Source organism: Cryptomeria japonica, unplaced genomic scaffold (genome assembly GCF_030272615.1).
Source record: "Cryptomeria japonica unplaced genomic scaffold, Sugi_1.0 HiC_scaffold_486, whole genome shotgun sequence".
In the NCBI taxonomy this organism is placed as follows: Eukaryota; Viridiplantae; Streptophyta; class Pinopsida; order Cupressales; family Cupressaceae; genus Cryptomeria; species Cryptomeria japonica.
This window is the reverse complement of record NW_026729304.1, coordinates 10,617-20,813: the sequence shown is the minus strand read 5'-3', so window position 1 is coordinate 20,813 and position 10,197 is coordinate 10,617. Positions and strand designations below refer to the sequence as shown.

Here is a 10,197-nt window from a genome sequence, read left to right as displayed (position 1 = left end):
AATATTGAATGATAATGACTATACTATTGACAAATACCTTACAATAAACAATTAAATTCAGATTTTATTTTTTAAAGTATAGTATAACATCATGTAAACCAAAAATATTTTTCCAATACTTGATACAAATATATAATACAATAATTACTTACTACACGTATGTATATTATATTAAAGCATTAATCCTAAAACCGAATTTTAACAATAGTATTATATCTTAAATCAAACTACAAACTTTCACCTGCCTTAGCCTGTAATTAGAATCGTTTTCTCCCTTACCATTCATCAACGAACAACGATAATTACTAACGGTAGCATTGCGGTGCAGACGGAAAATAATACAAATCAAAACAAATGCTAAAACTTATAATTCTTGTGAACAAGAACAAATCAAAATTGAAGGTAAAACGTATATATCTTGTGAAACGTATAATTCTTGTGAACAACAATCGAAAAAAAGACAAATGATATAAGGCATCAACCTGATTTCTCGTATTAACTGTTTGAGGTGCTGAGTATTTATCGTTTATTTTGTGGTGTCCCATGCTCTAAATCTTGCAGTTCCCATGCATTACTCAGCAACAGAAACTCATACACAGTCCTCGTTATAAATACTAGCTTTATACCACGACTAACAAGTCTATAAATTTAGCGCACAATTCTAAATTGCATATCAAAGAAAGAAGAGAATCCATATGGCCAAGGCAATGGAAGCGCTTTTGGCAGTGGTGTTGTTGCTGTTTTGTGGTGAGTGGCAGGTGGTTCGTGGAGAATTCGATTACAGAGATGCTCTATCTAAGTCTATCCTCTTTCTAGAGGCCCAACGATCCGGTAAACTCCCACAATCCCAGCGAGTAAAGTGGAGAGGAGATTCTGGCCTCACAGATGGGAAGTTGCAAAACGTAAGTAGAAGCAGAAATAAATCCCTATTCAATTTATTTAGAAATAAAAATAGAAGTGGATCATACTATCATTCCAAATTGACTCCATACAAAATTTTATGTGCAACTCAACTGCAGGTTGATTTAGCTGGGGGTTACTACGATGCAGGCGATAACGTGAAATATGGGCTTCCCATGGCATTCACTATCACCACACTCGCTTGGGGCACACTGGATTATGGGAAAGAGTTGAAAGCTGCAGGAGAGATTCAGAATGCAAGGGACGCTATTAGATGGGGAACTGACTACTTTCTCAAGGCTAGTGCAACTCCAAATGAATTATGGGTTCAGGTAAAGAAATCTAATCTAAAATATTCAGCATTCATTCTTCAAGATTATGAAAAACTGACGAGGTTGATCTTGATGCATGAAATAGGTGGGTGATCCCCAGGCAGACCATAATTGTTGGGAGCGTCCAGAAGATATGGACACTCCTCGATCTCTTTACAAGATTGATAAAGACACCCCTGGATCAGAAATTGCAGCAGAAACGGCCGCAGCCTTGGCTGCCTCCTCCATTGTTTTCAGATTCACAAACCCTCGTTACTCACACCTTCTCCTCCAACGTTCTCAATCGGTATGTTTGGGTGCTCAAGTAAAATAGAAAACATAGCTGTTAACTAACACAGCAAAATCAACAAGTTTCATCCATCCATTTTGAGAAAAACCTTATACATCCATCTTCTTTCTAACCGGCCATTCATGTTTCCCTTCAGCTCTTCAGCTTTGCCGATCGATACAAGGGCACCTACGGAGGAGAGTGTCCATTTTATTGCTCTGTTTCAGGCTACAATGTAAGAAGACTTTGGTTTTCTCTTAACATATGCACTTGTAACCAGAATTTGGTTTTCTTTTAACATATGCACTTGTAAATATGATCTCAGGACGAGCTTCTATGGGCTGCATCTTGGCTATACAGACCTACCAAATCCTCATATTATTCCAACTATATTATCCAGCACGACGATGTAAAGGCATATGTTAATGAATTCAACTGGGACCTCAAATATGCTGGAGTTCAAGTGCTTCTAACAGACGTAAGCGTAGACTGATTGGTGCAATTTTTTAAATAAAATGTAATATAAACATACTCTAGCTTAAAGCTAACTTATGCACTTCACCAACCAGTTATATTTCCAAGGGGAAGCTCAATTCTCAGCCTATAGAAGTAATGCAGAACGCTTTGTTTGTTCACTTCTTCCAGGCAGTCCCATTCGTTCTGTTAAAACCACCCCAGGTGAACTCTCTATCTCTTCACCAGTACCACTAACAATCAATCCTTTTTCTAGTCACAACCATATAAATCCTCTGTTACTACTCCTCTTCTAATCATAGCCCTCAAAATTCTCTTAGTGATATCTGTAATACAATTCTTTTGTTACAGGAGGTTTGTTGTATGTTAGAGATGGCGCCAACACTCAATATGTTACCAGTGCTGCTTTTTTGATGGCAAGATACAGTGATTTACTATCAGCTAAGAAGCGAACATTGTCATGCGGCAACACTCTCTTTAAACCCAACGACGTTATGGGCTTCGCAAAGCTACAAGTAAGCACACTACATTATCTGTTTTTGTATTTTGGAGCATACAATATAACGAATCCTAATCATATCCTTTGCAGATTGATTATTTATTAGGAAGGAATCCTCTGGGCATTTCATATATGGTAGGATACGGTTCCAAATATCCAAGGCAACCACATCACAGAGGAGCATCTGTAGTTTCCATTCATCAACAACCAAGGAAGATCAAATGCATTGAAGGTTTTATGAACTGGTTTCACAAAGATTCTTCCAATCCAAACACACTAATTGGGGCAATAGTGGGGGGCCCAGATAAATATGATCGTTTTGTAGACCTCAGGACCAAATCTAGCATGCTTGAACCTACAACATACATAAATTCTCCTCTTGTGGGTGTTCTTGCAAAATTGTACAGAATGACATGCAAAACTAACAGGCAGTGTTGATTTTCTTGGACATCAAAGAACTAGGAAAAATCTTTCCATCAATCATTGGAAATGACAGATTATGTTGCACTAGAGTATTTACAATTGTGGGAGGCTATATGAGAAAAGGCCCCCAAGATGAATCATGTCATTATTAACACAATAAAAATTATTATTTTCAAGTTACAGCTTTTATGTTGGTTCTAAAGTAAAAAATATATAAATCTATTTATGTTAGAATTAGAATTGAATATTATTAATAGTTTATGTTTTAATATAATAAAAAAGTGATATTATTAATTTTTTTGTTATGCTGATAGGTATTATACAATTTCATTAGGGGTAGTTAGAATTTGTATACATACAAATTTCTCCTTAAATCACATGGATGAACAATAATCATGGTCATTATTACTTGATTATGAAACTAGTTTACTTTTTAATATTGTTACAATTATTAATATGAAATTTAATATTGTTAAAATTGCTAAATTGAAATGTTTAATGTGCTCAAAGGTGTGATATGATTATATTAAGGATGGTGATAACTTGTGCACATACAAACTTTTTCTTAAATTACATTCATCAACAATAACCATTGTCATCAATTAATTATAATACTTTCACCCTCTAAAAAATGGAAATCCCCCATCCCATGTCTTCATTATTATACATGAGCCAAATTTATTTGTTGGATTGTACATTGTCTCTCACATTATTATACATCAACCAATTTATTTGTTGCATTGTACATTGTCTCTCGCACTTTTTAATCACAAATTCATAGGTGCTCAATGAAGCCGTGCCTATTTACTCTAAAGCATATTTTCTAAACAATTTAATTCACTCATCTCACTATTTCTTTTAAATACAAGTAATAATAACTCAATGTGACAATAATTCTCGCAACAATAATATATTAATGAATAAAAACTCAATCGCCAATAAGTTGAAAACAGCAATTATGCTTTTACCATGAGCCCAAGTACCTTGGAAAGAAATAATAAAGCAATAAATAAAATGCATCATTCACATTATAGCCATCAACAAATGGCTGAAGAGAGAAACCCTTCACGCCGATGTGCAATTGGTTATGTAGCTTTTGAATACCACATTATTTTATTTTTCTAAAGAAAATATGATGTTTTATTTTCATTTTATATTTTCTTCCCCTACAAGTTCCCATTCATTCACCTGGCAATATATTGATTTACTTCTTATGATTTTGATTTTTTTTTAAATAATTGTTTACAATTTTATATTTATAGGTAATTCTTTTATTGACAAGTTGTGGAATGAGGGCCCACTCATATAAAAAATGGCATATAAAATAGAGAGTGAAATCTAATTGAAAAATGAGGAGAAAAGAAGAGGAAGAAGACAGAGGAAGTTGACAAAGTTTAAGTTTGCTAAAACATATTAACAAACCATCCTTCCAAAATTTGACTAAAAGTAACTTTGCTTTAATGTCAAAGGACAAAAAGACTTCACTATTTTTCTTTAATTTTCTCTTGGTAAGGAGTGTTTGAGAGATCCACTAAGAGGCCTTTCAAATAGAGGCTTGGGATTCCATTTTATATTTTTCAACCCTGGATTTCATACTTGGTCACTTATCAAGTTTACCAATGTTTAATCAAAATCGTACTCTTAGTCTAGCGTGATATTCGTGATGTTAGGGCAAATAAATTCATCTTAATGGTCCAAAAATTCATTCAGAAAACAAATGCGCTACTTACATGAAACATGAAGGAGATCCTCATCTTCAAAAGGATGGAATTTTTCCTATTGAGAAATATCCTTACTTTTAGAGGTTTGATGATTGCACTGGAAAGTCACCAAACAACACAATTCTACAGCACAAGAGAGAACTATATTCATAGAAATAACCCCAACAACCATAGTAATAAAGGAATTTTGCAAGGAATAATTTAATAAAATCCAATTGTTTTGTCAAAATAAGTCAAGATTAGAGCTACCATTTTTGTAAATCCCTTTCTGGAGGTCACCAATATAAAGATTTGATATATATTTTGTATTGCAGCCCATAATTTTGAGCCCCATTTATTAAATCTAAAACAACGCTCTGAAAGACCATAACGACTAGTATGCTGAAACCATGCACCATATAAAATTTAATTCCAACCATGTGTGATAAGGGCTCAAAGAAGTTAGCCATCATGCATTTTCTTGAATATATTTTTGCCCTATTAAGAGATCCCTCTTTAATTTCTATAAAAAATAATACACTTTATTGAGAAGGGTCTAAATGAGCATGTATAATTCCTCATAATTAAAAGAATATTTTAAAAGTGTAGCCAAATTGAGATATTCTCGATCCTATGTTGACGCAGTTGATGTAGAACCAAGTGATGACGTGAATAAAAGAGTTCTGAAATTTGGGATGCCTCTGAAAAAGGAATCTGCTCAAAGAACAAACTTGGTTCATTGTCAAAGATCTTACAGTTGTTTGATTCAAGACCTATTTTCATAGTATTATCTAGACTAACATAATGGGGCTTCTTCAAAAGAAAAATTTAGGGAAAATACATCTATCCATCCCTTACCTTTAAACAAGTCATGCTTTTTCACAACCCTTTCAATATCATGATCAATAGATACAAACCCGTACCTGACATATAGAACACAAATGGAACAGAGATCCATAATTCTGAAGCAAATCAAATGCATTAGATAGGAATACAAAAACAACCTAAGAAGGAAAAAAAAATTGAGGAGCCTTCAGGTTAAGAACCTCTTCGCCCACTATAATAATGATCGCCCGCTAGATTGTCGCACAATCCCACTTGAAGATGTACTTCATATGCTTCGTTGTGTAGGACACATATGTTGGAAACTCACAGTTAGTAAATGTAACTCAAATGCATCAGTTCAAAGGATTATACTCTATTATTTCAACCACTAGTAGACATAGAGAACAAAGAGAAAAAAATGATGAAACAAAATGTTCATTTTTCCCTCCTAAATCCATCTCCTCAAATGCCACCCAAATCTACGGAAACAGTAAGCTCAAAATAGAAATGTAATCATACAAGTGAGGTATTTGAAGTAGATTGAAGTAATTATTTTCTTACTTTCTTAACCTTTCCAGTGTCTAATCAAAACCTATTGCACATCAAAAAATCATTTCTATTTTAATGAGATGCGCTAGAAAAGTACCATGATTTCCTAAGGAAAAGCCACTTGACACTCAAATCAAAAAAAAGGAATTATAATCGACCTTAAATGGTGTTACTAATATATACATACATACATACATACATATATCTGTGTGTGTGTTTGTGTGTACGTGCGTGCACGCATGTACATACATACATATATATATATATATATATATATATATATATATATATATATATATATATATATATATATATATATATATATATATATATATATATATATATATATATATATATATATATATATATATATATGTATATATATATATATATATATATATATATATATATATGTATATATATATATATATATATATATATATATATATATATATATATGTATGTATGTATACATATACATATATACATATATATACATATATGTATGTATATAATCACTGTATAATAAAACAAATAATTAATTTCTTTAAAGTTTCATCCAATTTGTCATCCCATTATGGAGGCGAGATGTGGGCATATAAGGAAAGAAAGTAGACAAATGGTCCATTCAAGTTAAGCTAGGAGGTCAAATGACAAATGTACTTTCAAGTCCTTGAACTTAATGGATAGGCTCAAGGAGCCTTATATGATCTCTCGTGGGCTTCATAGCATGGATGAGTCATTGGGTAAATCCTCAAAGAAAACTCACATGTATTTATAATTATTAGGATTATGATTAGAATTGTCTTTATAACTTGTTGGACTATATGTGTATCTTTTGATAACAAATTTGATTGCAAGTTATAAATCAAGACACTAAGTTGACAAATCTCTATTTCCAACACAATCCCAACACTTGTTCAGAATTTTAGGGACAATCAAATAGAGTCCTAATAGAAATTAGTGATTCTCATGATAGCAACAAAATAGTGGAAGATGACCAAAAAGAGGGCACAATAAAGTAGGTCAACCTTTGGAGACTCAATGTTTAACCAATTTCATTTGGATTGACCTGAAAACTCTTTCACAAAAGGATGCTTTTCCATAATTTCCAAGATAATAATCCTAGAGTCAAGTTTCCAAAACATTTCTTAGATACAATCATCATAGATCTTAAAATCAAGAGGCTCAAAAGGAAAGGTGACCTTAATATCCCTAAGAGATAAAAGGTAGGGTTGATTTCCAGTTCTAATGAAGGGTAGGAAAAGTGAGAGAAAGAGGAATGTTCTCCCCATACATATAAGGAGGACACACAACCTCAACTTTATAATTTAACCATATGTCTAATGTGGGCTATTTTATAAATTTGGGATTCTAAAAAACACTATATATCTAATAAGGCTTCGAAACATTTTTTTAGTGTTGTGTATCAATATAGATGTAAAGGCTCCTTTACCAAAAGGGAGACTCTAGAGAGGTAGCTTGAGCTAAGGGTAGAAACATAGAACTAGAGTCCTTGTATTTTTGTTAGGGGGAACACAAATATTTAGATCGACCTCTCTGTGATCATTCCAATCTAACCATATTATTCTATAAAAATGGAAAATGCACGACAAGATTGTTTCCCGCAAGGAATTAGTAATTGTGTCAAGTAATAATTCATCAAAGATGCAACTATTGTGGACAATAGATAATGAGTCCACAATCATTTCCATGTGATTTCACTGCCTTAAATTCAACTCATTTCACTCTTACCCTTACGTTATTTACTCCTTAACACCCTATTGATTTTTTATTTTTTTAGGTCTTTCCCTACATAACAAATCCATTATTTCAATGACTGAAATTTCCTACATTAGCCACTGTTGACCACCCTATACAAAACACCTTTTCCCTCTCAATGTCATTTTCCCTAATTCATTTTTCATTTATAATATTGCACTCGTCATTGACCAGCTTACACTTGGCAATGCATATTAAAAATTGATTTTTTTTTTTGGATTGGCTAGAACCTTTGAATATATCTCTAATATTAGAAAGCCACATAAGTCAACCACATGTATAGTCAAACTGAGACAATAGTGAGAGACAAAAAATATGTAAATAAATAGCTTAATGCATTAACTCAATGAAATATTTAACTTAATAAGATATAAATTTAAATTGAAATATTTTTTGTCATCTAGAATAGAAAGTTTTCTATCTAGGATAGAGACATGTGATGACCATACAAGATAGCACACAGGAACAAATCATATAAAAAGTACATAGTATTCACAAGTAAGGTTATCTAGAAAAAATATCTACACTAACACCCTCCATGCACAACTAGGTGGATACAAAGAGATTAGGGTCTTGAAAAGTACAAAGAAACCCTAACAAAGTTGTTAAAGAGAAATGACCTAGTGGGAAAGACTTCCCATTGATGTGGAAAGAGGATGGAAGCAGATTAACTCCATAATATGTTAATGAAAAAGTCTTGAATATTCATGCCTACCTTGATGTTGATCTTGAGTTATGACTAAAACTGATATATGGTAACAAGTACCACAAAGATTCAAGCACACTAACCATAATGAATGACCCTCAAACTAACATGTGACATGATGCAAATGAAATGACATATTCAAGATCATTAACCAAATGCTCTAAATATGAGATGTTATCTCAAATGTACTAAAATGTGTGATGTTATGAGTATGATGTGCTCAAGAAAAACTAAATAATCTAGATACAATTCATGCAAGTTGTCATCAAGAAGAAGATGATATGCAATTAAACTTTTTATGCATGAATCTTCTCTAGGATGGAACATTATTGAAGTTCAATTATTACAATACCCTCGAACCACACTTGACTTAGTACTTTATCATATTCATTTCCTCGATTAGCACTAACAATTTTTAAAATAATCTCTATAGTCAAATGGGATAAATGAAGCATGCAAAAAACAAGTAGAACATACAATTACCAAGAATGAAAAGAAGCTTATAGTATGCAAAAACAAAATCCTTCTGGTCTTTACAACACGTATAGGAAACTAATCTAAACAATACATATGGGCTGCATAAGAATAAAAGGGCTTGTAGCACAACTAGCATCTCCAATTACTTGCATGATGGTTTTCGTGTCCTCTTCCTAAACCAATCATGACAGCTATATGAATTGGAACCTCAATACAATTTAACCCCAAATGCTTGATCTATGATATATCGTAGCTCCAAATAAGAAATCATACAAGATAGAAGGAACACACATCTACCTTCCAATGTTTAATTTCACAGCTTACTAGATACCTCATAACAAGGTTAAAATAGGTGCAAACACCTCTAAAATTAGTTTATCGCAATAACATGTTATTGGGAAAAACTAATTTAGAGGTGTTTGCACATATTTCAACAAGTTATTGGACTAAACTACTTTTTATGATGTTTGAACCTATTTCGACCTTCTTTTCTACTATCTAGTAAGCTATGAAATTAAACATTGGAAGGTAGATGTGGTTTCCTTATCTTTATAAACTCCTCCATCTTGATGATGGATGATGGAGTATAATCTAAAATGTTGATGTGAAAAATATCTCACACAATTGAAATATAAATTGTGATATATAGTGAGATCACTCTTAGAAACAACAAACTAGTGCACGGTTCTCTTTCAATTAATCCCCCATGGTGTGTTCAACAATTTGTATCAAAGTAAAAATTAGAGAGCGATGCGGGACCGGGAGAAGGGAGAGACTTTGAATTTGAAATTAGGACTAGGCGGGAAACCCTGCAATGGACAAGCAAACCAGGGGGAGGGCGGAAAGGATGGATCTCAGGACTGCCTGATTCCTCTGAGCCAAATGGAAAGGACCTAGTGGATGGGAACCCAAAAGCTGGTGACAAGCTTCTCGATCCTGATGGGGGGGATGGAGCATCATGTGCTAGACACAGCCCAAGGAAGGGACCTATTTGTAGGGACAACGGTCGGTCATAGACGTCTCTATTCGGTGTCAAACCGAGTGGAAAGTCCTCGCTACTCCCAGTTCATAATATCTCAGAACTAGAAAAGGGTAGATCTTCTATTGCAGTTCCAGACCCAGTAATTGACCATAACATTAGCCTTATGGCAATGACTCGGGTTGGAAAAATTTTGTGCCCGACGCTGAATATTGATGTTGTCGGGACATTTGTGAAACATAAATGGACGCATAAAGGTCAAGTGGAGATAACGGCTATATCC

General features: G+C 33.4%; 1 protein-coding gene across 1 annotated transcript; it reads left to right on the top strand.

The window, feature by feature from the left end:
• The first annotated feature begins 695 nt into the window (after positions 1–695).
• On the top strand, positions 696–9,951 carry LOC131073292 (endoglucanase 16-like). Its single transcript, XM_059216018.1, has 8 exons — positions 696–902; positions 1,020–1,232; positions 1,318–1,518; positions 1,658–1,735; positions 1,826–1,978; positions 2,070–2,178; positions 2,326–2,489; positions 9,682–9,951. The coding sequence occupies exons 1-8, from the start codon at positions 696–698 to the stop codon at positions 9,949–9,951; spliced, it is 1,395 nt and encodes a 464-aa protein (XP_059072001.1).
• Positions 9,952–10,197: the final 246 nt, after the last annotated feature.

Excerpts from the sequence above, each read along its gene's own strand:
- LOC131073292 (XM_059216018.1), top strand. The coding sequence starts at position 696 with ATGGCCAAGGCAATGGAAGCGCTTTTGGCAGTGGTGTTGTTGCTGTTT. Across the intron at positions 1,979-2,069 it reads TTCAAGTGCTTCTAACAGAC|TTATATTTCCAAGGGGAAGC; the intron begins GTAAGCGTAGAC and ends TTCACCAACCAG. Across the intron at positions 2,179-2,325 it reads TTCTGTTAAAACCACCCCAG|GAGGTTTGTTGTATGTTAGA; the intron begins GTGAACTCTCTA and ends CTTTTGTTACAG.